A 27,448-nucleotide genomic window follows, 5' to 3' on the forward strand; every position below is an offset into this window, starting at 1 on the left:
TAAAAAGAAAAAAAGGATCGGAATATGGTGATTGTTGATGCACATATTTAAGGACAGAGGTTACATGGGCTTAAGCACAAAGCATTTCAAAATTCTTTTAATCTCACAGTGGAATTTTACCTCAAAGAACAGGTCTTGGTAACTGTAAGAAATACGATTTTTGAGAGGGGGTGATAACTCTTCTCAAGCAGCAGCCAGAATCCATGTCAGAGTAAATCACAAAAGTCACTGAACTAACCAGAGCGTAACCTCTGGTAGCTTAACCTAGAGGCAATGTGTAAAGAATTCACACAATGCACAAACAGTAATACAAGTGAAAATACAACACGAGAAAAATCACACACCAACTTCGAAAAACAGTACAATCCAATAAACTATTTGACATAAAAACAACAGAAATGTAATCAGCAGATATAGCACCTAAAAGCACAAAGAGTCACTCTCAGTCACTGTTGTGGAGTTTCCACTCATCAGTTGGAACTGCGCATTTGTGGATGACATAACTGTTGGGATGGTGCCAGACTGATTCCATGCACCCCTTCAGGATATGTTGCCCCATAGGCCAGCTAGCTCACAGTTTCACCATAAGCCCCCCTACACCTAGACGGGGAGCAAACAGTTCTGACTCCACTGAACATGACAACCCTCATCCCTCAGGAATCGTGGTGACTGATCTAGAACCTTTCCCTCAGAAACTCGTGCTCTCTATTGCTCAGAGAAATATATAAAGAATACACAGAATGACAGGCCCAGGGGGCACTGATTCTTCCAGACTCGAGGAGAGAGGCACTTACTACTTCTCTCCTGAAACCTGGCAAACCTGAGGACTGCTGCGATTCCTATCGTCCCCTCTCCCTCATAAAAACAGACGCAAGAATTCTTGATAAATTATTGGCCAGCCGCCGCAGTCTCCTGATGGGGAACTTAGTCTTGCCGTACCAGGCAGGGTTTATCCCCGGTAGGGCGACTTCCCACAATCTCTGAATGCTTTTTTCTATTTTGCCAAACGTCGACTCACAATTGGCACTAGTGGCGGTCTTCTTCGACGCCACGAAGGCCTTTGACTCAGTAGAATGGACCTACCTATTTACCATTCTTCAATGCATGGGGCTTCCCATCGGTTTTTTAGCATGGATTCACCTCCTCTATACTTCCCCAAAGGCAAAAGTTTTAATTAACGGTCATGTCTCCCCCTCATTTCCTCTCTCTCATTTCCTCTCTCCCGTGGCACCTGGCAGGGTTGCCCGCTATCTCCTCTCCTGTTTGCCCTTGCCATAGAACCCCTGGCAGCGAGCCAAACTCAGGCAACACCATCAGAAGGGAAATATCCTTTACAACGCAACTTTTACCACGCAGTGCCTTTACGACGCAACTTTTACAACGCAAACCATTACGTATTGCGCTGGGGGGCGCTCTAGGATAGGGAATATGTTTAATTTACTATCCAACACCTTCCCTAGTGTCCACGGGGACTGGAGTTGGAATAGTAAATTAAACTATTCACTATCCAGCACCCCAAAGCGCTATGCGTTGTAAAGGTTTGCGTTGTAAAAACCGCGTTGTAAAGGCATGCGTGGTAAAAGCATGCGTGTAATGTCATACATCCCCATCAGTAAAAATGCCCTCTGCTGCTTTCTTCGCCCGATTCTCATTTCTCTGTACAGGGACGATGTTACCCTGTATGTTGAGAATCCACAGCAGAACCTCAACCCGCTCCTTCGAGAATTTGTTAGGTTTGGTGGTCTCTCTGTAATCCACATCAACTTGATCAAATCCCAACTTTTTTCACTCACTGCTTCGGTGACACCATTTGACACTGATTTCCCCGTTGGATGGTGCTCTACTGAAGTCAAATATCTAGGGATACACGTCATCGCAGATCGCGAAGAATTGATAAGACTTAACTAAGAGCGAACGCTAGAACAAGTATCTGGTTGCATAACTAGATGGGAATGCACTCCCCCTCACAATGGCAGGACGCATTTCCCTTATTACATGGTGGTCCTCTCAAAAATGTTATATTTGTTTTTAAACATCCCATATGACCCAGGCAAGCATTTTTTCTCATCACTTTGTTCACAGTTGATCAGACTAGTGTGGGGCGGCAAACAACCGTGTTTACAATGGAACACACGTGCACGACCGTACTCCCAGGGGGGTTTCGATGTTCCTAACTTTGAATTATATTATCTCTGTTCCCAAGTGTACGGAAGTGGCTCTGTATATACTGGACCAAAGTTAGGTACCAGACTTACCCGTTGCGTCGGGAAAACCTTTTTGGGTAGCTGTCGCGCATTATAAATTTAAAAACTAAACTAAACTAAAGTACAGTGTGCACAGAATCCACAGTCCCCAGAGGTATGGCAGAGGCTAAAGTTAGATACAACCTTACTCTCTAAAGTGGTAGATCGGTCGAGCAGTAAGGCAGTATCAGAGGACAGTGTTAAGCATTTGTTGTACACACTCAGTCAGCTAACGGTCTCACACACTCAAGAACTGAACTCTAGGCCAATTGTTTTGTGTATAAAAAGTATATAGTTACTTTATTATAGAACCCAGTAGATGTCATAAATACTTTCTCAGAATTAGATGTTGCAATCGAATACCTTAAAATAGCAGTTGACTTTTAAATGCAATAGTTACAGTTGTTGCAATATGCAACACAAGTTTAAAAACAAAATAACATTGAACTCATGGGGAAGTTTTAAGTAAATGCAATAAAATCACTTTACAAATGTTTTTCGTACTCAGGGCTGGATCCTGGATTCAACCCTGGTGCATTTCCTGTAAACAGTTGAAAGAAATCGTTTTTGTTACACAGGCGATTTTTAAGGAATATTTGTAAGTTTTGAAAATCGATACTTAGAAGAAATTCTGGCAAAAACCAGACAATGTATTCCTATGGGAGAAAATTGGGTTAACAGTAAATCACGGTTATAATTACTTTTCAGGTTCAGTGCTGGGCTCAAAGGTACAGCACTGGGATCTTTCCTGATCACAGGTGAGTAATTTCGTTTTTGACGTTCAGACGATTTTTAAGGAATATTTCAAAATTGTGAAAATCGACACTTAGAAGAATTTCCAAGTGAAACCAGCCAATGTTACCCTATGGAGAAAATCAAGTTATGGCGCATAAGTAGTACATCAATACGTGCCATTTTTCTAAATACTTTCTCTTTAATATTTTCGTGGTGTCTGGTGATTTTTGTACAGAAAAGAATTTGTTGAAAAAAAGAAAAAGGTGAATCAAATCATGTTTTGAAAATAAAAAATAATTAACTAGTGACCGCTCGTATTGATGTACTGCTTATGCGTCGTTTTCTATTATCTGTAAACTGACACCGAATCCACCCCTTGTGCTGCTTCGAGATAAATGGTCCGCTGAGCTCGGGCAGGACGTCACTGATCAACAGTGGTTGTACTGCTGTAAACAGTCTGAACAAGTCTCCTGTAGTAGTCGACTACGCATCACCCATTACAAATTTGTACATTGCACCTATTACACCCCGGTCAAACTACACAAGTGTGGGTTACAGGACACAAACCGGTGTGAGAGATGCAGGGAAGAAACTGCTGATTTCCTGCATCTTGCTTGGGAATGCAGCTCAGTCCTTTCCTACTGGCAGCAGGTGTTCAGAGGGCTAGATGTTTTGACGTCATTTACTCTCACACTGTCTCCTCTCCTAGCATTACTCGGATACACAAAGCAGATACCAGTGGCACACCGTAAATTTGTCTCATTTAGTCTACTACTGGCCAGAAGGCGGGTGGACTGCAGGTGGGGTTGGGGCAGGGCACCCAAATTCAAGGAATGGATTGGGACATGACACTTTGGCAAGATCAAACATACACATATGCTGACCTCCTTCCGACCTCATTACGTCCCCATGATTTCGGGGGGCCACTCAAATCGTATCTCCTGGAACACCCTGTGGAGACCGGACAAGATCCATGACTCCCTCCCCAATTATTGTGCCTTACTGCCTGAATATTGACTGCTATTGTGTAATGTCTATACTCTTATATTTACTGATTCCTTTTTAACCCAACACTGATTTGCGTTATCTGTTGTATGCGAGACCTGTGTAAGATGTCCTTGCTATGAAATGCCCGCTTTTCTTTTATTATTCTTCTGCTCCTGGAATCTACATTGCATAAATTCATTGATTGGATGTAGCTGTACTGCATATATCTATCCATGGAATGTCATCACTATGCTGATTGTCTTTTTCTTCTGTTTTTGTTAAGCTATGAGAAAACTCAATAAAATATATAAAAGTTAAAAAAAAGAAAAAATACAGAGGGACAATTTCAATGTTTATTTAACCAGAGTGATTCTTGCATAGAATATATGTGCTGCAATGATCAATAGACAGAAGTAGATGAAAGTTATGAGAAGCATCATGACAGTCAACAAAAAAAAACGTTTCACCAGCTTGCTGAAACAATGTATATATGCAAGCATATAAAACAGTATAATAATCTGCCGTACTCCTACTATGCGTACCCTAACCTACATGTCTAGAGTGTATGTGTAGGTTCTGCCAAGTATCCCTGTATTGGATGATCCAACCATAATACCCGATGGGAAACAGTGTAGGACCCCGTCTTGGTCACAAGCTGAACACCCTTCACAGAGATATCAGTCAACTGCGGGACAAAAGCATCAGCATGTAGAGATCTCTCGATAACAGCAGAAGTGCTCCTCTGCCAACACCCGGACACAGATGTTTATTTATAACAAAAGGCATCCTAGCCTTGGGCTGAGATTGTGATCAAGCTGACATTATTGTTGTGCTACAGATAGCTGTGTCGCCATATGGAAGAAAATAGCAAGCACATTTGCACAACGTACGTGTAAGTCTGATACCGAGTGTAAAGGCAATACAATAGTATTATTACGAATTGGACTCTTGTAAGCAAGGTTGACGTTTCTAGGAAAGTGTTGCAAATGTCTGTTACATGTTGATGTGAAAAAGTGTAGTCAATCTTAGGAAAGACCCGTATTCATGTAAAATGGCAATGTTTCCTTCTAGGCCTAACTGGGACAAATGGCATCATCTGGTCACGCAAGACTGGGGGAAAGTCACAAGTTCAGGTCGACCGTGATGGACCGCGGGCTGGATACAGGGACCAGGTTAATCCAGCCAAAAAAGTTACCTTTCCAAAGTCTGGCTAGAAGAGTCCAGAAATTCAGGATTTCCTCTGTTCTGGTAGACGAGTAGCCTCTGATTCCAGCCAATGGTCCAAAATCTGGGGATGTACCTCTTAGAGAAAAGGGATTAGCGGAGGCCAACAGGGATCAGGCAGGTTCAGTTGCAGGTCCAGGGAGATCCGGTTGCAGCAGGTCAGTTTGGTAGTTACAGGGAGACCTCTGAAGCTCGTTGTGTGCCTGTAGCTCAGAATAGGAGGTCAACTAACTAACCCTTGGAGTCACTCAGGTAAACTGCGATGAAGGAAACAGGTCCTGGGCAGAGCAGGTGTCAAGCAGCAGGGCAGTCCTCTGGTGAACAAGGCAAGCCTCAAGCAGTAGGGCAGTTCTCTCGTAGCAGCCGTACAGTCCTCCAAAGAACAAGGCAGACATGAAGCAGCAGGATAGTTCTCTAGGGAACAAGGTAGCCTTAAGCAGCAGCGTCTGAGGGTCCTATTTTTAGACCTGCTGCCAGCTTTAAAGAGGGAATGTGTAGTACACTTGTAAAGCGCACAGCTGCCCCAGCAACGGGGCGTCCCGGCGCTGTATAACTCTGGGGAACCCGTCCTGACTTTCCCTGTGGGATGGTCCCTTGCTGGGAGTCCCCAAGGTGGAGCCAGGCATCCCCGGAATTGGTGGGGCCGTTGTGGAGATTAGGCAAGCTAATGCCCAGAGTTGCCGAGTGGAACCCCTGATTAGAGTAAGCACCGAAGCGAGAATTATCGAGTCCGCTGACCAAGGTCCACAACCCTGCCGCGTCGGGAATTGAACCCTGGTCCCGGGCTGACTTCTACTCTCAGGCCTGCTGCCTCTAACCAGTGAGCCACACTACTCCACTCCACTCCACCTCTGGCATTTCCCCTCATGGATGGGTCTGGAATTTCTTTCCTCACTGCCAGGCTCCAAGGGGTCAGGAGCGACAAACAACTAGTGTGAAGTACTTTGTCAGTGTTTCAGTGTTCGGAGGCACCTCCTTTGCAATTTAAGTGGGGCAGGGAACACCTCCTAGCCACACATCTTCGCAGGATGGCCACACCAAGTCCCCTTTGTTTCCCTGTGAGGAATACACAAAGGCCAACTGCCATGCTAATCACAGTCATGTGGCACAGGACACAGGCTGCATACATGAAATGGTTAAGATAAGAACATGTCAACTTTCTGAAAGAATTGGATTACAATTCTTTTGAGACCAAATATTATATGTCTACCTGTTCCCAATCATATGTTATCACTTACTAAAGTTAATAACGCAGCACAATGTCATCCTGTGGGAGAGGTAGGCCTCACAATAGCAAAAATGAATTTAGGAGTTGTTTACTACCAGGATGTGTAAAACTTAAAAGTATAAGCACAACTTGGTAAATACAATGCACCTTGCACTATGGGCTGTTTCATGCCTAACCTAGAGTTGACATATGTATTAAAAAGGGAAGTCGAAGGCCTGACAAAAGGTTTATTTTGTCAGTTTTAAAGGGCTACTTATGTGGGTGGCGCAATAAGTGCTGCATGCCCATGAGTTGCATTCAATTTACAGACCCAGGGTACATTGTACCACTTTACTAGGGAAAAATAAATAAATGAAATGATCCAAAATTGACAAAATTTGTTAACCATATTACTAAAGTAAATATCCAGCTCCCAGGAAGTAGGCTTTTGGTTTGTCCGGAGCATCCACATATGGGTACGTTTGTGGGTATTCTCAAGCATTTTAGAAAACATTACCCATTCTGTAAATAAATATAAATTCTGCAAAGAGTGGTAAATTAAGGGTGCAGGGGAAGCAATTACTTGCCCACTACAGAGATATGGACAATTATCATAGCAAGTGCACAAGATTACTAGTATGTATGGGAATCAATGATTTGCGTATATCTCCATGAGTGGGGCAGATTTTATTTAGTGAATCCCAAGAATGCCAAAAATATATGCAAATTATAGTCTTGTGTCCACATCTGACTTTCAAATATCTTACTGCAAATCAGGCCTAGGCAATGCATCTAAAGCCAACTACAAGCAAAAGATATCAAAAAGCCTTTTGGAAAATAGTTCCATGTTCAATTATAATAAGACACATTAAAACATGACAAAGAAAGGAAAGATAAAAACGGCCCAGACTTCACCTACAAAGCAAAACAGGCAAAAACAAAAAATGTTCTTCCCCTGACAGAGGTAAAACAAATATTTTACCCAGCATGGTTATGAAAGCTATTTAAAGGGTAAAGGTTCTAACCTAGAATCCCATCTGTTAGAAAACATTGCCCGTTAATTTAGAATGCAACCTGTGCAAGACCCAGATGAGCATAATTTCTGTCAACAATACATGGCATTAATGATGCATGCCATGGTGAAACCCTCAATAATTTATTTGCTTTTTTGAAATATTAGATATTTCAGTTCTCTACATAGATCACAAATATTACCTTTGACAGAAAACATATGTTTAAAAATCATTTTCCCTTAAATAAAAAAAAAACACATTTAAAAGTAAATTTTACGTGTGGGTCATAGGTAAATACGGCATCTTTCAAGGCTATGACTGATTATGCGTGTTTAATATCGAAATAACTGTACCTTTCAGATTCCTGCCACAGTTTTTCTGGTTCCAAGTCTTTTACTGTTTTTTCAGCCTTGTCCTCTTTTTCTTCCCTCTTCCTTCCACGTTTCTTGCGTTCCTCCTCTTCTGGTGGTTTGCTTCTGCAAGCCAATACACACTCCAAGACACGCTGGTGTCTTTCAGAATTGTTGATATGCGCCCTTACCAGGGTCTCAAGCTCGTTCCACATGATTCGATATTGCTCATCTCTTTAGACAAAAGAAAAAGTGAAAAGTAGAACAGACTTTGCATTTCATTAAGAATTTGGACAAAGTTTCTGTCAAATAGCAAGCTGGTTTATATTTTTTCACAAGTCATTGTGGTTGCTTAAAGGCACCTCCAGACGCCCAAGCAAGATTAGTCTTTGGTAGACATTAAGAAAAATACAATTTAAAAAGAGGAAAACCCAGTCTATACAGTCATTAGGTGCTGAATAGGGCTCTTAGTCATTAAACCTAACGGTGAAATATAACACAGTACATCCTATTAATAGGTACACTTACAGCTTCTTCTTGAAGAGACAAAAATGTGTTTTAAAGGAAAGAGAGGCTACTTGTTCCATAATAAAGGAGCCTGGGCTCTGAAGCCCCTCAATTCGAGGAGACAAGAGGTTGATTAGGAGAGAACTGCAACTGTGATGCCTCCGGATAAGGCACTTGAAAGGCTTTAGTGAATTATTACAGAAGATCTAGTTATTCAATGTAATAGTGTAGTCACTTGTAAAACGAAGCACACCATCTCCTGTTATCATACACAAATTCACAGCTTTAGGAGTCATAACAATACCAGTCTGTATCCCATAGCAATCCCATAGCAATTATTGATAAGAGATACGAGCTCTTGAGGCGGAAAGCCGAGAGCGAGGGAACCTCCTAAAGTTGATTTTAAAAACTGTACTTTGTGATTTACTTGTGTTTTAAAAGCTATTTTGCACTTTGCTCACCTGATTGCTCTGTGTTACTGCTCAGCCGAGTGAGGCGCTGAAGCAGCCAGCAGGCAACCGCCGCGACCTCCCGGGCTCCGCCCACCGAGTTAGGCCACGCCCCCTTTTCTATATCAAGGCGCGCTCTGGTGACAGCGCTGATTAGATACGAGCTCTTGAGGCGGAAAGCGGAGAGCGAGGGAACCTCCTAAAGTTGATTTTAAAAACTGTACTTTGTGATTTACTTGTGTTTTAAAAGCTATTTTGCACTTTGCTCACCTGATTGCTCTGTGTTACTGCTCAGCCGAGTGAGGCGCTGAAGCAGCCAGCAGGCAACCGCCGCGACCTCCCGGGCTCCGCCCACCGAGTTAGGCCACGCCCCCTTTTCTATATCAAGGCGCGCCCTGGTGACAGCGCTGATTAGATACGAGCTCTTGAGGCGGAAAGCCGAGAGCGAGGGAACCTCCTAAAGTTGATTTTAAAAACTGTACTTTGTGATTTACTTGGGTTTTAAAAGCTATTTTGCACTTGCTCACCTGATTGCTCTGTGTTACTGCTCAGCCGAGTGAGGCGCTGAAGCAGCCAGCAGGCAACCGCCGCGACCTCCGCCCACCGAGTTAGGCCACGCCCCCTTTTCTATATCAAGGCGTGCTCTGGTGACAGCGCTGATTAGATACGAGCTCTTGAGGCGGAAAGCCGAGAGCGAGGGAACCTCCTAAAGTTGATTTTAAAAACTGTACTTTGTGATTTACTTGTGTTTTAAAAGCTATTTTGCACTTTGCTCACCTGATTGCTCTGTGTTACTGCTCAGCCGAGTGAGGCGCTGAAGCAGCCAGCAGGCAACCGCCGCGACCTCCCGGGCTCCGCCCACCGAGTTAGGCCACGCCCCCTTTTCTATATCAAGGCGCGCTCTGGTGACAGCGCTGATTAGATACGAGCTCTTGAGGCGGAAAGCCGAGAGCGAGGGAACCTCCTAAAGTTGATTTTAAAAACTGTACTTTGTGATTTACTTGTGTTTTAAAAGCTATTTTGCACTTTGCTCACCTGATTGCTCTGTGTTACTGCTCAGCCGAGTGAGGCGCTGAAGCAGCCAGCAGGCAACCGCCGCGACCTCCCGGGCTCCGCCCACCGAGTTAGGCCACGCCCCCTTTTCTATATCAAGGCGCGCTCTGGTGACAGCGCTGATTAGATACGAGCTCTTGAGGCGGAAAGCCGAGAGCGAGGGAACCTCCTAAAGTTGATTTTAAAAACTGTACTTTGTGATTTACTTGTGCTTTAAAAGCTATTTTGCACTTTGCTCACCTGATTGCTCTGTGTTACTGCTCAGCCGAGTGAGGCGCTGAAGCAGCTAGCAGGCAACCGCCGCGACCTCCCGGGCTCCGCCCACCGAGTTAGGCCACGCCCCCTTTTCTATATCAAGGCGCGCTCTGGTGACAGCGCTGATTAGATACGAGCTCTTGAGGCGGAAAGCCGAGAGCGAGGGAACCTCCTAAAGTTGATTTTAAAAACTGTACTTTGTGATTTACTTGTGTTTTAAAAGCTATTTTGCACTTTGCTCACCTGATTGCTCTGTGTTACTGCTCAGCCGAGTGAGGCGCTGAAGCAGCCAGCAGGCAACCGCCGCGACCTCCCGGGCTCCGCCCACCGAGTTAGGCCACGCCCCCTTTTCTATATCATGGCGCGCTCTGGTGACAGCGCTGATTAGATACGAGCTCTTGAGGCGGAAAGCCGAGAGCGAGGGAACCTCCTAAAGTTGATTTTAAAAACTGTACTTTGTGATTTACTTGTGTTTTAAAAGCTATTTTGCACTTTGCTCACCTGATTGCTCTGTGTTACTGCTCAGCCGAGTGAGGCGCTGAAGCAGCCAGCAGGCAACCGCCGCGACCTCCCGGGCTCCGCCCACCGAGTTAGGCCACGCCCCCTTTTCTATATCAAGGCGCGCCCTGGTGACAGCGCTGATTAGATACGAGCTCTTGAGGCGGAAAGCCGAGAGCGAGGGAACCTCCTAAAGTTGATTTTAAAAACTGTACTTTGTGATTTACTTGTGTTTTAAAAGCTATTTTGCACTTTGCTCACCTGATTGCTCTGTGTTACTGCTCAGCCGAGTGAGGCGCTGAAGCAGCCAGCAGGCAACCGCCGCGACCTCCCGGGCTCCGCCCACCGAGTTAGGCCACGCCCTTCTTTCCGGATATTTAAGTATGTGCTGTTTCCGGAGGCGCAGCGGACGGGCGCAGCGGGCGCGCCGGCGGTGCGCCGAAGGCGCGCCAAAGGCAAGCCCGTCTGCGCCCGTCCGCGACCTGACGGGACCAGGGGCCACAAACCTTGGTTCACCGACCTCCCAGGGCAGGCCATATAGCTCGGCAGCCCTGCATAGTATAGGAAGAAATGTCGCTGCTCAGTGCATGCATATATATGCTCCCACAGAACTTCCCCTCAGTTGCCCAGATTGTAAACACCCCTTCCGGAATAACCCTATGGTCACTGTTCCGAAATACTGCATGTATGCACTAAATTGCCGATCACTGCCCAAGCACTGTATACAAATCGCCATGCTGCTTGAGGAGCATAAGCCAGACGTGCTCTTTTTAACAGAGACGTGGCTTACGGCCCAATCTGAGCCCGATATCGTTACAGCCTTACCAGCTAGCTATCACATTTTTAGGCTCGACAGACCAGAAGGGAGAGGGGGTGGGTTGGCCATTATTATAAAGGACCAGTACCACTGCCGCACTACAACATCCACCATCCCTGGCTGTGAGAGTCTGGAATTCTGTATAGAGTTTAATGCCAACCACTCTTTCTCTGGTACGCTGATCTATCGCCCCCCTGAGTCTGCAAAACTATTCCTTCGAGCACTACCAGAGATCGTAGCAAAAAGATCCCTATCGGCGGCTAGTTACACAGTATTGGGAGATCTCAATCTGCACTTTAACTCGCCGTCCGACTGTTCTGCGAAAGAGTTAGTTGATGACCTCGAAGCCCTTCAACTGACCCAGCTGGTTACATCTCCAACCCACGAAAAAGGGAACCTTCTCGATCCTATTTTTAGCAACAGTATAGATTTAATAACGGCCCAACCTATCCCCCTCCCATGGTCTGACCACTACCTGGTGCCGTTCACCTGGTCCACCCATAAAGCCCCCCAATTATCTCCCCAAATCTCGATGAGAAGAAACTGGAAAAAACTCCCCGGCGACCTTTGGAGGCGTGAGTTAGACGCTACCCGTCCGCCATCCTGCTCAGACCCCAATCTGGCATATGGAAACTATGTTAGTTGGATTACAAATTCCTTAGACTCTCTCTTGCCTCTTTGTAAATCGTCCTCTAAGCGAGTGCAGACATCAGCCCCCTGGTTTTCTGACTCGCTGAGAGAGCTAAAACGTCGATGTAGGCAACGGGAGAGAGCCTGGCGCGTAGACTTTCTTCCGGAAAAAAAGGCAGCTTATAGAGAGGCGATCAAAAGCTATAAAGAAGGGATCAAGGCAGCCCAGGCAACTTATTATTCCGACAAAATCTTGGAAGCCAGATCAAAGCCTAAAGAAATTTTTAACATACTAAAGCAATGCACGAGTGTCCCCACTGCTCCCCCTTCAACCAAGACCAAGGAGCAATGTAATGAACTGGTGGATTTTTTTCATGACAAAGTGCTGAACATATATTCCACCTTTTCAGCCATGGCCTTGAATCATGAGACGTCCGATCTATCCAACTCGGAAAATCTTCCCTGTTTAGACCTGTCTACTATTGAGCCGACTCTGGATCATTTCCCTCTCCTGGACCTTGTCACCTTAGAGAAAGTGGCTCGCCAGGTTAAGTCGGGCTCCCCTCGAGACCCAGCCCCCCCAGAAATCCTGATGCAGGCAGGTGATGCCATCCTCCCTGTAGTCCTGGAGCTGCTAAACTCATCTCTGACCACCTGTACAGTGCCCACTGCCTGGAAGCAAGCTTCGGTGCGGGTGCTTTTAAAAAAACCTAATTTGGACCCTGATGACCATTCCAACTATCGCCCCATCTCGTTGCTTCCGTGGACCGGTAAGGTGCTGGAAAAACACATAAATGCCTTCCTGGTTCAGTTTTTGGAGAATCACTCCCTACTACACACCTCCCAGACAGGCTTTAGACCTGGCCATGGGACTGAAACCGCCTTGCTAGCAGTGACTGAAGAGTCTCGAAGGATACTGGATCAGGGGGGATCAGTGGCAGTGATCCTCCTTGATCTGAGTGCTGCCTTCGATACGGTCAGCCATGTCACTCTGCTGAACCGTCTCCAGAACATCGGAGTCTCGGGAAACGCACTAAGGTGGTTTAGGTCCTTTCTGGCTGATAGATCCTTCCAGATCTTTGATGGCAATACAACATCTACCATCAAGCCTCTTAGCTGTGGAGTTCCGCAGGGCTCATCGCTGAGCCCTGTATTGTTCAACGCCTATATGAAACCGCTAGCTGGGGTAGTAGAACCGTACGGCATTAAAATCGTGTCGTACGCTGACGATACCCAGCTGGTGGTTTCACTGGCCCAGGAGAACGGTGGGCAAGCCTCGACCGGCCTGCTGAAATGCCTGGAGAGCGTGAGGGAGTGGATGACCAACTCCTCCCTTAAACTGAACGGTGGGAAAACTGAACTCATGCTCTTAGGCCCAGCCTCACCACCACTTTTCTCTTCCTTATGGCCCGCTGGTCTAGGGGCACCTCCTACCCCTAAGGAGAGTGTCAAGAGTTTGGGAGTCTGGTTAGACCATAAACTCTCCTTTTCCATTCAAGCCACCAAGTTGTCTGCCACCTGTTTTGGCCTTCTAAGAACACTGAGGAAGGTCCTTTCACTTTTACCTCTAGATGCCAAGAAGGTGGCAGTACAAGGCCTTATCCAGTCCCGCTTAGACTCAAATAACGCCCTATATCTGGGGGCGCCTGAGATGACTCTTCGAAAGCTGCAGGTGGTACAAAATTGTGCAGCACGTACCATACTCCAAATCCCACGGTCACAGTCTGTCAGACAGGGACTGGAAAGCCTACATTGGCTACCGGTGAGACAGAGAGTGGCTTTCAAGGCTCTGTGTATCACACATCGAGCTTTTTGGAGGACTGGATCAGCAATCAACACCAGCCTTGTCACCCCCTATCACCCTAACAGGAATCTCCGGTCCTCCGGTGCTTTTCTGGCAGTGGTACCCAGAGTAAAGAGAGCTAGGTCGGGGGGCAGGATGTTCTCACTGAACGCCGCCAAGTTGTGGAATGCACTCCCCGTTGATCTTCGATCCACACCCGACCTACTCCCTTTTCGCAGGAAACTGAAAACCATACTATTTAGGAAGCCCTTTTAGTTCTCCCTGTGTTCCGTCTCGTCTCTGTCTAAACTCAGCGCTTGGACGCCCCTGGGCAGCAACTGCGCTTAACAAATCGATAAATAAATAATAAAAAAATAATTGAGATTTACCCAAAACGTAGCTCTCAAATCTAGAGGGAGTTAAAACTGAAAGGTGCCTTTTAGGTGGAACAGTTATTGCTGGAAGGCCTGGGACCTAACCCTGGCATATAAGATCTTTAAAACAGGTAAATCATTTGTTTAGTATAGGAATCAAGAAATAAAAGTACCCGGATATGCTATTATATCATAGTACAAGATTCAGACACTTGTAGGGTGCACCATTATCTTTTACAAGAAAAACATCTGGTAAATGTTCCAGTACTCTGGGTTGGCTGTTTTTGAAAAGTACATCTGCCATGAACAAGCCTAGTTTAAACTTTCTTGTCATCACCCAACGCCATTTACGAAGCACACATAGTTTTGTCATTGTTTCACCTTTTAGGGCCCTTTCCTCTTGTACCCAATGTGGAAATAGGCAGTGGATCATTTTTCCTCTCCATATCAACGAGATTATATATTGTTTTCTGACAGTTCAGCACATCGTCATCTGTCAAAATTTCTTTCACAATGAGACTAGCCAGAGGTACAACCTGTATGGAAAAAAGAATCCAAAAGTGAAAAATTGTTAGAGGCCTGTGTGTGGCTGTTTTTGTCTAACACCAGCACAAAACAATTAAAATTATCGGCAAAACAGGAACAAATCTTAAAACGCCAAAAGTTATTATAGGTATATAGATGGAGGGGAATCAAATATGGGAAACCTTAATGTAACAAAACTGGTAAACAGTACATGAGTAAATGAAGTGACGTTAGTAGTGATCACAATACCGTCATTTAAATCCTAAATATGCTGCCTATGTGTGGGACTCTGGTATAGGTTTTCCAAAAATACATACCTCTGCCAATACATATTTGTAAACAGTGCCTCTATAAAGACATCTTTCTTCTTTTAACCAACTATAATTTAAAGTTAAATCAAGGAAACATTGGCATATTCAGAACTTTTTTATTTATTTTAGGAAACTAAAAATGAAGAAAATTGGCAACAATCTTGCCAGTAAGGAATTTGTCATTGTAACTTTAATATCCGCAGGCAGTCCCAAAGTGCCACAATGATCTGCAGCAACATGTAACTTCAATTTATTTTCATACCTTAGGCCAAGGAAATTATCATAGTTGAAAATGTTACATTTTTTCCATTGGCATTATTGAGAAGTTGACAGGTTCTTTATCATGGGATCCTTAAATAATAGGCTTTAAACTAGAACTAGAAAGCAAGCACATCCCACAAAACAAGATGGCAGGATGCCAAGAAAAAAAGAAAATATGAGAACAGGATACAATTTATACAAATTAAATAGGTTCTAGAGTAAAGATCAACTTACTTTGCATGGTCTGGAACCAGAGACTAAACAGTAATTTCCAGCAAAATTATGAATCGATATCATCATGTCTAAGGTCCTGCTTGCAGAGTCTATGTCTGACCGTTATCATTACCATTGTGTGCTGGGTTGGGGTAAAATGGCTATAAGCTTTCCTGGACTTGGCTGGGAAATTGGTCAGATCATCATCCACTTTTCTGATCTGATGCAATTTCAATTTCCATGCAGGTGACGAGACAAATACTAAATATCCTAGAGTTTCGCACAAGCTACCATCCATTCATCTCATCAAATGGATCTCTACTTTCATCCATAATGTGAACCTCGTTCTTAATCTGGTATTTACTCTGGCCACAGCCACTGTCCACCATCTGTCTCTCTTTCGATGGTCAGATGACCAACTTACGTGTATCCAAGGGGTTTGGCTGCAGAATAAAGGTGCTCAAAGCAATTCCCTACATGGTAGAGAAAAAGCATGGAAAACAATTTGATTTTCGCCATGGCTGCCCTAATGCTTTTGAACTGGTTTAGCATCCCTAGTCTCCATAAATTCACACATTTTGCATTGTCAGTCAATCAATCAATCAATCATAGGTTTATCGAGTGCAGCTATTCACCTGAGAGGGTCTCAAGGCGCTGGGGAGCAGGGAGGGGAGCGCAGGTCCAGGATGTTCAATGAGATCCGTCGAAAAGCCAGGTTTTGAGGTCTTTCGTGAAGTTGGAGAGTGTTGGAGTTAGTCTGAGGTGGAGCGGAAGGATGTTCCATGACTTGGCCGCAAAGAGGGAGAAGGAACGAACTTCTGTTATGATCTTCTTGATGCGAGGCACCGTAGCAAGGGAGAGTTGAGCTGAGTGGAGGGATCTTTGGGGTGCGTGGAATGTGAGGTGGTGGTTCAAGTATGCAGGTCCAGTGTTGTGGAGGGCTTTGTGGGTGTAGGTGAAAAGCCTGAAGGTGATTCTCTTCTCGATGGGGAGCTAATGTAGTGTACGCAGGTGTTGGGTGATGTGGCAGTGAGGTGATAGGTTGAAGACTAGTCTTGCGGAGGCGTTTTGGATGTTCTGGAGTCTATGGGTGAGCTTGTTGTTGATTCCACCGTAGAGAGCGTTGCCGTAGTCGAGTCTGCTGCTGATGAGGGCTTGGGTGATGGTCTTTCTGTGCTCTAGGGGGGTCCGTTTGAAGGGTTTTCGTAGGAATCGGAGAGTGTGGAAACAGGAGGATGAGACAGCGTTGATTTGGCGGTCCATTAGGAGTTCGGACGCCAGGATGATTCTGAGGTTGCGTGCGTGGTCCAAGGGGGTGGGCGGGTTCCAAAGGGTGGGGGGCTACCGGGTGTCGTTCCAGGCGAAAGGTGTAGACCTATGACAAGTACTTCGGTTTTGTCCATGTTGAGTTTTAGGCACCTGCTCTTCATCCACTTGGTGACTGCTTCCATTGCTTCTTGAAAGTTATGTTTGGATACATAGGGTTTGTTGGAAAGGGAGAGTATGAGTTGGGTGTTGTCTGTGTAGGATACAATGTTAAGTCCGTGGGATTGGATGATGGGGGCAAGCGGGCCATGTAGATGTTGATCAGGGTGGGGCGATGGAGGATCCTTGGGGAACTCCACAGGTAATTGGTGTCGGCTACAAGAGGAAGGGAGGGAGTCTGACCCAGAAAGGAATGAGCAGATAGAGTCCAGGGCCTTGCCCCGGATCCCGGAGTCGTGGAGTCTGCATGCTAGGGTGCGGTGAAAGACTGTGTCGAAGGCTGCAGAGAGGTGTAAAGGGACCCCCTCCTAAGGTTAGTTATGGCCAAGGAACAGAGGGGAGCAAGAGAACTACAATGTGAAAACGTTCCTTCGGTGGCCTTCTACTTTAAATAAGCAATTATGTCTATAAATGTGACAAGCGGGTGACAAAGACACATAATATACTAAATTATTTCAAACATATAAATTTTTATTATCTTTTTTCTTTTTTAATTCATCACAACTGTTATCAATCCAAATTTATCAGAGAATTATTCTTAATTCATATGAAAAAACTCAAAAACACATACATTGGAAAATATCTACAAGAAGAATAATGATTAAAATTACCCCTTGGCAACAACCATACCTCTCAACATACTCACGTGTTAACAATCACACCACACTCAAACCACACTCTAGGATGGAGAAGGAACTGAATTGTTAGCAAGATGACAGTGCTAAAACATATGGGAGCCCAGATGTAGCTTTAGGCCCACGCAGGTCTACGCGCGTTTCGGCAGCTTTAAGCCGCCTTCATCAGGACCTTTTTCATCGTGACTGTTCAAATACCAGGGGATCAATCGCCCCAAACAAATGGAGTCGCCAAAGACGTTTCCAGTAAATATCAGGAGACTGAGCGTCCTGTGTTATCAAGAGATTGCTTTTTAATACAAGGAACCGCGTTGACAGTGATTTTTGCGCAACACGAGTTCGTGGTTCATTCACAGATGTTCAAAATCGGAGGGAGGCTTAAGGCATCAACGGTCAGCAGTGGTAATTCATGACATAATTTAATGTGAACGTTTGGTCCCGAAGATCATGTTCTTCGGGAGAGGCGGCGCGCGGTGCAGATAGACGGCCACACTGCCGGTTTGTTGAGGGTCCACGACTGAGAAGCCGGTCTGACCTACATATGGGACCAAACGTTCACATTAAATTATGTCATGAATTACCACTGCTGACCGTTGATGCCTTAAGCCTCCCTCCGATTTTGAACATCTGTGAATGAACCACGAACTCGTGTTGCGCAAAAATCACTGTCAACGCGGTTCCTTGTATTAAAAAGCAATCTCTTGATAACACAGGACGCTCAGTCTCCTGATATTTACTGGAAACGTCTTTGGCGACTCCATTTGTTTGGGGCGATTGATCCCCTGGTATTTGAACAGTCACGATGAAAAAGGTCCTGATGAAGGCGGCTTAAAGCTGCCGAAACGCGCGTAGACCTGCGTGGGCCTAAAGCTACATCTGGGCTCCCATATGTTTTAGCACTGTCATCTTGCTAACAATTCAGTTCCTTCTCCATCCTAGAGTGTGGTTTGAGTGTGGTGTGATTGTTAACACGTGAGTATGTTGAGAGGTATGGTTGTTGCCAAGGGGTAATTTTAATCATTATTCTTCTTGTAGATATTTTCCAATGTATGTGTTTTTGAGTTTTTTCATATGAATTAAGAATAATTCTCTGATAAATTTGGATTGATAACAGTTGTGATGAATTAAAAAAGAAAAAAGATAATAAAAATTTATATGTTTGAAATAATTTAGTATATTATGTGTCTTTGTCACCCGCTTGTCACATTTATAGACATAATTGCTTATTTAAAGTAGAAGGCCACCGAAGGAACGTTTTCACATTGAAGGCTGCAGAGAGGTCCAGGAGAATGAGGGCCACCATCTCCCCTCTGTTGAGTAGGGAGCGGATGTCGTAAGTTGCGGGGAAGAGCTCGCTTTCGGTGTTGTGGTTTTTCCTGAAGCCGGATTGGGAGGTGTTGAAGATGTTGTTTTCTTCAATGAAGGAGGGGAGCTGGCTGTTGATGGCTTTTTCGATGACTTTTTTCGGAAACTGGAGTAAAGAGATCGGTCTGAAGTTTTTGAGGTTTGTGGGGTCCGCCAGGGGTTTCTTCATGAGAGGGTTGATCTCGGCGTGTTTCCAGTTGTCGAGGAAGGAGGCAGTCTCAAGGGAGTGGTTGATGGCTCGGCGAAGCTCGGGCGATGGTTTCTGCAACTCTGTGGTAGATATGATGGGGGCACAGGTCCGTGTGGGCTCTAGAGTGGAATGGCTTCATTGTCTTCAGGGTGTCTTCGGTGGTGAGAGTGTTCTAGTGGTCAAGAAGTGTTGGCTGCGTGGTGTCGGGAATGGGAGGTGTAGGTTCCGCATGTTGGTTTTCCCTGTCGAAGTTGTTGTAGATGGTCTTGATTTTGTGGTGGAAACAGGAGCTGACTTTGTTGCAGAGGTCCTCAGAGGGGAGGATGTCTGTAGTGCATTGTGAACTACCAGATAAATACAATAGGAATGACTGTAAATTGTGACATCCTTGCAAAACACCATAGGAAGGAGGTTTTTTTTGTGAACTCTGTGCTAAATACAATAGCAATGAGTTTTGCATTGGAAACTCTGACAAATGAAATAAGGTGGGAGTTGTCGATTGAGACACATGTAATAGGAAGCAGTTCTACAATGTGAACTTTCTGACAGATTCAACAGGAAGAACATTTACATTTTGAACTCTCTGACAAACACCATGGGAAGGAGATTTACAATGAGAACTCTGACAAATATTATCAGAACTGGTAATGCATAGCAAACTTTGACAAATCCAACGGGAGGAGGTTTTACATTTTGAACTCCAGGAGAGGGGCTTGACATATTAAACTATTTAACTATCTAACCAACACAACAGGAGGCTGACTTAAAATGCAAACTCTGACAAATGAAAAAGGAGGGAGTTTAATATGTAGACTTCTTTTCTTGCTCAAGCACCAAAAAAAAAATGCTTCATATATCTAGAGAGAGAGTTAAGGTTCATGTCAATGTGTGCTTTGAGTCTTCTACAAATGTCGGATGGGTCTCACCATTTTATTTACTCATGCAGTTTTTGTAAAGCATACTGTTACTCATCTACAGAGTCTTCTGGTACTCACATTGTAGCATTTAAAATGGTACATAGTATCAGAATACCGCTAAAAGGTGTCTGTGGTACTTGGTAGATCTGGAACCCACAGGATAAACTTGGGTAGGGAGTTCCTATAATGTAGGACCTTATACCTGGACAGATTTTCCGCCCCAGCTATACAGCCTACGTTTTGAGACTGGGAGTGTGGGGTTAGCCGAGGACCTTTGCTGAAGACAACATCTCTGCACAGCTTTGGAAAACGTTTTGGCAATGATGAAACTGATCAATAAAATGTTGAGGCAGGTAGTTTTTAACTGATGCGCTTATTAATAGACAGTCAGTGATGTTGGTTTGTGTAAAAGAATTACACGCTTATTTATTATTTTCTTTTAAATCAAAAATAAAAAGCAAGTTAATTTCAAGTACACTGTGGTTCTCCAGGATTGATATATGTTATAGATTCACATGCTTGAATCTTCCCTATTGTCATGGTGGGGGTCCTTAACAGTAAAATAGCAGTATTAAAACTTAACATTCAAATGCCATAAGAATTCACTAGCCTTTAGCACCCTATGACCTTTGTATTAAAACATCAAAACTTCAGTCAATCAGAGCACAGACCATAGGGTCTCCTTCCCCTACAAAGCCACCATCCCTCAGATTTCGTGCACGGGTACGATTAGAGGAAGAAGAGAGGTATGGAAGGTGAACCTGAAAGGGGAGGAGGGAGGGTCGCATGTGAATCTATAAAATATATCAATACTGGAGAACCACAGTGTACAGGTAAGTAACTTCTCCAGATGGTATGCTCTCTGTTATCAACTTTATACACCTGTCTGCCTCGATAGGCCTGAATGAATTGAAGGAACTGCCTATGGGATGAGAGCTTTCAACACTAGAATAATTCAATATTTCAGTTGAGTGAGCTGTGAAGGGAGAATTAATGAAACTTTTACTGATGAAACATCCTGCGAGCCACTGGAACTGGTGAGTTATTCTCTGATCTTTATGACCTTCTCTGAGAAGAAATCAGAGAGATCATTGACTTATGACTGGGACTAAGAAATGCCATTCCTTAGAGCAGTTGAGTGTGCCAAATATGAGATAGTCTGAAAAAGTTCCTTAGTGCAGTTTTTAGCGGACAACAATTTGCTAGAGTAAAATTATCTTTTTGCTGCTCATATCAAAAAGATTTTAGGTTTAACCTTTTTGATTGTGAAAAGTCTCAGTCTGCTGGTGCGCAAATTGCCATATAGTATCTCACAAATATGGGACGAAAACTACATTATTATGGTTAGTTTGCCACACATATTTGTTTAGGGTATGTGCTTGGCACCCAGTTTTATTTCTGGGTTCCTTAAAGATTGTTGCTAATTTGACCTGAAATCTTGAACATACTTGTCATTTTGAGTAGAGAACTTACTTTTCCTTTTCAAAGAAAAAACAATGGTTGGGCATTGCTTTACTGTGTGTTATTTTTGTGTAATGCTCGGTTCAGAGTATCTAGCCTACAATCCCTCCCTTTGTCAGAATTGGACTGCTAACCCTCAATACCTTGCGAGTCAGGTTTTACATTATGAACTCTTTAAAAAATGCAGTATGAAAGAGTGAACTCTGAGAAATGCAAGAGGAAATGGCTTTATATTGAAACCTTTGTGATAACTATGATAGAAATACCACAGGGCGGGCGTTACATAGTTTGACATTAAGAGACCATCTGACCAAACTCTACTTAAGGTGGTGCTGTAACGGTCTCAATTTTATTGTGTACATTAATACGTTTATGTTTAGCATATGGTGGAGTGTGAACCAACATATTTTTCTTTACAAAAGTAAAAACACTGGACATTGATCAATTAAGAATTGGTGTGCACCTTTTGAAGTTTCTAACTTTCATTTAACCCATTTAATTCGCGGTTGTTGGGTTTACTTTTTTAACTTCAATGTTGATGCTCAATTCCGGATACAACAAAGTGGCAGTAACTCTGAAATTCCCCTTGAAATCCGGGAATGTCCTGCTTCAGTCCCATGTAAACCACCAATAACCTTTTAAATCTGAATACTAAAAAAACAGAGGTGGGTGTGATGGAGCAGATTTCATCTGCAGTCATGCATTGTTTTATTTTTTTGTGCTTCAGACAGGCTGCATTTAAATTGCCACGCACATTTTGGTGCAGGTTAAAAACATGGCACATGAAAAACATGAAAAGTGAGGCCTATTCACTTCAGACTGAAAATGCTTTTGCTGAATTAAATTAACATGTGGTTTTTTTTTTTTGCAATGTAGAGAAAAAGTGGCCTTTTTACCTTTGAAGATTTTTAATAGAATGTGTTTCTCTCTTCCCAGCACATCCATGTAAACTAAATGTATTATTCCTGTCTTAATAGACTTTGACTTGTTGCACATTTTGATAAACATTTTCAGTTAATAACACCTCTTTTTATAATGTGTGTGAATTAATAATGCACTTGGGACACATAATGGACTGATTTACATGAAATTAATATTATCTTTGTGTTTGTTTTATTTTTGGGGCCTACACAAAACATGGCTGCCTGTGAATCCATCAAGACTATGGCTTGAAATTTAATGAGAAGGGAGCATGCGCAGACTGTGGCAGCTTTCCTCATGACAAAAAGTCAAGGACAACCTGAATTCTTGTCATTCTGCCAATGTACCAGTTAGTTAAAAGTGTCCATCTACTGCGCTGAGAAGGAAGAAAAAGATGAATTAGATTGAAACATTTTTCCTAGTAAATGTTGCAATGTTTATAAATGTAGTTATTCATGTATGCTTCTTTTGTTAAGACTAGTGAAGTCAGGTTTTTAGAATGAGTCAGGGAAGTGTGACCTCATGCCTTTATGACTGACCAATCACGTAAGGTTCTCCTGAAAAATGTTACATCTTTGTGTACTCTGCCAATAATTATGGTATAAATACTGTCCTCTCTGGATGGGAGCCACCACTTCTTCTTTTTTTTCAGCTCAGCTGGCTTCTATGGGTTAGGTACGAGAAACGTCTCGGGAGATTGCTGAAGGGCAGGTTTGCGTCCGAGGAAATTCAGGGGGAGGTTTCTTGCTTCCACGTCATATCTTGGCACTTCATGCCGCATTCCTTTGAGGTCTGGTGAAGGAGGGGCTGCTTTCCTCTTTAGACACAGACAGACAGAGAGTGCAGTGGATCAGGATAGATGCTAAACTTTAAGTTCATGTTTTGACTAATTAATTAGGGATTTATTTGTCTTATGCATTTATTTCTCTTAATGGGAGATTTTTGCCAACTATTTAATTATTGATTAGCTTTGCAAGACTATTTTTCTTAGAAACTCTTTAAGAATTGTGACTGAAATTTTGCGCCACATTTTCATAACTACATGTAATGCTTATATGCAGACTGTAATGTGTTCTGTATTATTGATATTTTTCCTGTTTTCCAAATTCTGTAACCTGATTGATATTTTACTAATGAATAAAGGGTCAGAGAAAAATTAACTTTTTGGCTAGAAAATAAAACCCTTTAAAATACTCAACAACTCTCTTTATTGGCTTACAATAATAATTGTATTTTGACTGTTCATCTTTATTTAAATTTCTCCTGATGGTAATACATGGTGTGAAGGGCCCAACACCTTTTGAGCGGTAAAATAGAGGTAGCATGAGGGTTTTGCATTGAGAAACTACCAGAAGAAATTACCGCTCTCTATCAGTTTTTGGTAAGCAGAGGATGGTCATTATTGATTAGTTTGGTGATTAGTAATTATTGATTTCACCATCAACTACTCGACTAATGGATCATTGACCTTAAGAGGGAAATAAAATAATTGCCCAAATTAGATAAATGTCCAAATCCTGATTCCTGACTCCAATGCTCAGAACCTGAAGACTGGCAAAGCAGTACTGGCAGGTGATGCAAGAAGTGGTGTGAGTATCAATAGGGTTGTGAAATGGTGTTAATATGCTAGCATGTTTTTTGAAGTGTTGAAAATAGTAAGGATTTTTTACTGTTGGTGATATTTTGCTCATTTTGAATTGATGGTGTTATTGATTATATTGGTAATTTCATAGGACATATTTTTTTGGTTATTGATTACATGTTTTAACTCTTCATGTTAAGTTAGTGTCTTGTTCTATGTTGTCTGGAACACGCAGGTATGCACACCTGTGGAATCCCGGGAAGGAATAGCGGGTGGTAAATGGAAGCCACACTGCACTGAGGTTACTCGTCTGTTGGAATAGCACTGAGAAGCTAGGTAGGGCTGGCAGTGTTAAATTAGGGACTATTTTCTGTGTGAGTGATTAATAGCAAAGAGTTCGCTGGTGAAACTTTGGTCTGATATCACCTAGAAAGGGTCACACCAAAGGAGTAGCAGGTTCTTCTGAGCTTGATTGATAGCAAAAGGGTTCGCTGGTGAAACTTTGGCCTAAGATATATCCTGAAGGATAAGTCCAAAGGAGTAGCAGGTTCTTCTGAGCTTGATTGACAGCAAAAGGGTTCGCTGGTGAAACTTTGGCCTAAGATATATCCTGAAGGATAAGTCCAAAGGAGTAGCAGGTTCTTCTGAGCTTGAGTGAAAGGTAAGCGGAAGGGATTTACCTGTAGTGTTTGAAGAGTAAACGGAAAGTCTTACTTTGTGAAGGGTAAGCGGAATGTGTTACTCGCAGTGAATATAAATCTATCCTTTATTTAGCACAACAGACAGAGTAGCGAATGTATTTATGTTGTTACTAACAGAGTTATTGATTAAGAGAAATATTGCAGTAAGATTTTGTGGAGGGTCAGTGGTAGGAGTAAAACTGACTGAAATTTAGATTGACAGCTTTGGAGAAAAGAAATTGCATTGAACTATTGCAAAAATGAAACTGTTTGAAGGTTTAAAGAAGCTGTTAGGAGGTAAAGTGAAAAATTCGTTTTTTATTGGTGATGCTCCTGAAGGAACACCTGTGCATTTTATGTCTACCAGTTTGGGACAAAACACATGTATGTGGGTTCAACAATGGTGCAAGATTACTGAAAAAGAGGGTGCTTTGAGGTTTCCAAAAGATGGTACTTTTGAATTGCAAATTATTGACAAATTAAGGGAAGTGTTATGTGAAATAAAGACACCATCTAAAGCTGCACAATTTGAGGCCTTAAGCCTGTGGGAAAAAGCAGCAAGAGAGAAAGCAAGTGAGGATGAAAAGGTAAAGCACCATATACAGGAGAAGGGAATTAATGCTGAAAAAGAGCTTCAAATAAATAATAATTCAGGGGATGAAATAATGGATGCATTGTTAACTGAGTGTCCACCACTTTATGTGGTTCCCATGAAAAAGACTGAAAATAGTGCACCAGTAAATACTACAGGGGCTACTGCTTCTGTTGAACAGAGGGAAATACAGACTGAGAGAACTGTGCAGACATTGTATATTGACCCATTACCTGTTGATTCAGTACTGACAGTGATACCTCCAGGTGTTACTGCTTTAAATGTGCCTGATTTAGTCCAAGAATTGCAAACTGCAGATGCACAGACAATGCCTAGAAAAATTATGACTGTCCCAATTAATATGGTCCCTACTGAAAAGGTTCAAAGAGCTGCAGAATCAGTGATTTTGCCAGGGTTTATTTCAGAAACTCAGAATACACAGATTATTGAACAGAAATTACCCCAAGCACTGAAAGGCGAGGGAAAAATGGTATTTACAACATCTGCAGCCCAGGATAAAATGAATGTAATTGAAAATGGGATTTTTCAAACCTGCTTTGAGGAAGCAGCAGTGATTAAAAAGATAGAAAACATGGGAGATCATATTAACACAGGCCCTGGAAAAGAGAGACAGCCTAGTGTTTTAAATGGAACATGTGAACATGGAGACATTAACAGTCTCTGCTGTTTAAATAATGAAAATGTGAACCAGTGTCAAGAAAAAGAATTAATTTCCCTGAGTAAGGAAACAGCTACATGTTCAATAATTACTCATAATGGACTGACAGATTTGGCTCAAAAATATAAAACTGATGTTTCAGGAAGTTTTCCATTTCAGAAAGGTTTCAGGGTACACATGGATGATGAAGCAAATGAGAAAATGTGTTCTTCAGGAATGCAATTGCACATTGCAGAAATAAAATATTTTTTCAAATGCAATGGGTTTGAGAAATTAGGAGACAAATGGGCACGAAAACATGAGAAGAAAAAGAAACGACCAGACCTAGCAAGGAAACTGGTTAAGGAAAAGAAGCCACCAGATTTAGTTGAGAAAAATAATAAACAGAATGAGGGAGAGGCTTTTGCTTACTCATTGAGAGAAAAGGTGGGAGAAATGTATGTGCATATGCCACAGAATAAAAGTGAACTTGCAGCATTTCTGAACACAATCCCACAATTGAGAGACAAATTTATGCTGTGGTACCCACAAGTTGATGGATTTGATGAATTTTTAAAAGAGTTGTGCATTCATTTGGAAATGTTCTTTTACATTGCCATGCAAACAGAATTGTGGTTTGAATCTAAAGTTGTGGAAAGGCCAAGTGAAGAGACAATGAAAAGGGTTTGCATGAATGCACCATCATTTTCTGTTGTTATAGAGGAAAATATAGCAGTGATTTATTTCCTAAAGGGCAGAGTGCTAGCAAAGGATGTTGATTGGGTACAGATTAAAAGAACACAGGATGGAAGTAAAGGTGTTTTGGTTTGTGCAAATTCAGGTATGGATGTTGTACTGCTGGAAAATGTGTCCTTTTGCCATCTTTATAACAGATTTGAGCATTGGAAGAAGAAAACTAAATTTAAACATGATGCACAAAAACATGGAGAAATGCAGGTGCAAAATATGCCAGCTAAGCAAATGCAAATGTCAGTTCAGAAACAGGTACCTATGGCAGAAATTTTTCAAGCACAGATGGTCCCACAAAATATGGAAAATGCTAAAATTAATTTGAATGAGTTGCCCAGAGTAAATGTGAATTGTTTCCAGAGACAAAAACAGAACCCAGTCCAACAGGTTGCTCTTTTTGCAAATGAGAGTTTTAACACTCACAATTCTGAATTTACCAATTCCATTGTGAGGGCAGTGGAAAGTCCAGATTTAGTTGCAGGAGTTTTAAAGAAAGAAATTACAAACCAAGTATTAGAAAATTGTGCACCAAAATTAGGCCCATTTGAGGAAGATTGCAAAACTGTTGTCTGTGACTCAGGCCTAGCAGGAAAACAATTATTTTGCAAATTAAGCAGCACAGATTACTGTACACCAGATAATGCTATTTTTCAGATTCCTGATGAGGATGTACATTTTAAAATGGCCCATCAGGAGACAGTTGTAGCATTGTTTTCAGAAAAGACAGTTGAAAAATTACCTTCTGCTTTGGAAAAAATATTAAACACAGAAATAAGA

The 27,448-nt window shown here is 42.8% G+C and overlaps 1 protein-coding gene across 1 annotated transcript in view; it reads right to left on the minus strand.

Annotated features, from left to right (window-relative positions):
- The window catches only part of INTS13 (integrator complex subunit 13), a 402,986-nt gene that overhangs the window by 86,661 nt on the left and 288,877 nt on the right, over positions 1–27,448 (minus strand). Inside the window, exons 13-14 of the mRNA XM_078674120.1 lie at positions 14,507–14,661; positions 7,763–7,993 (exon numbers count right to left, since the gene is read on the minus strand). Of these exons, the coding sequence (XP_078530246.1) occupies positions 7,763–7,993; positions 14,507–14,661 (386 nt within the window). The remainder of the gene's footprint in view (positions 1–7,762; positions 7,994–14,506; positions 14,662–27,448) is intronic.

Source organism: Lissotriton helveticus, chromosome 1_1, assembly GCF_964261635.1.
Source record: "Lissotriton helveticus chromosome 1_1, aLisHel1.1, whole genome shotgun sequence".
NCBI classification, from domain to species: domain Eukaryota; kingdom Metazoa; phylum Chordata; class Amphibia; order Caudata; family Salamandridae; genus Lissotriton; species Lissotriton helveticus.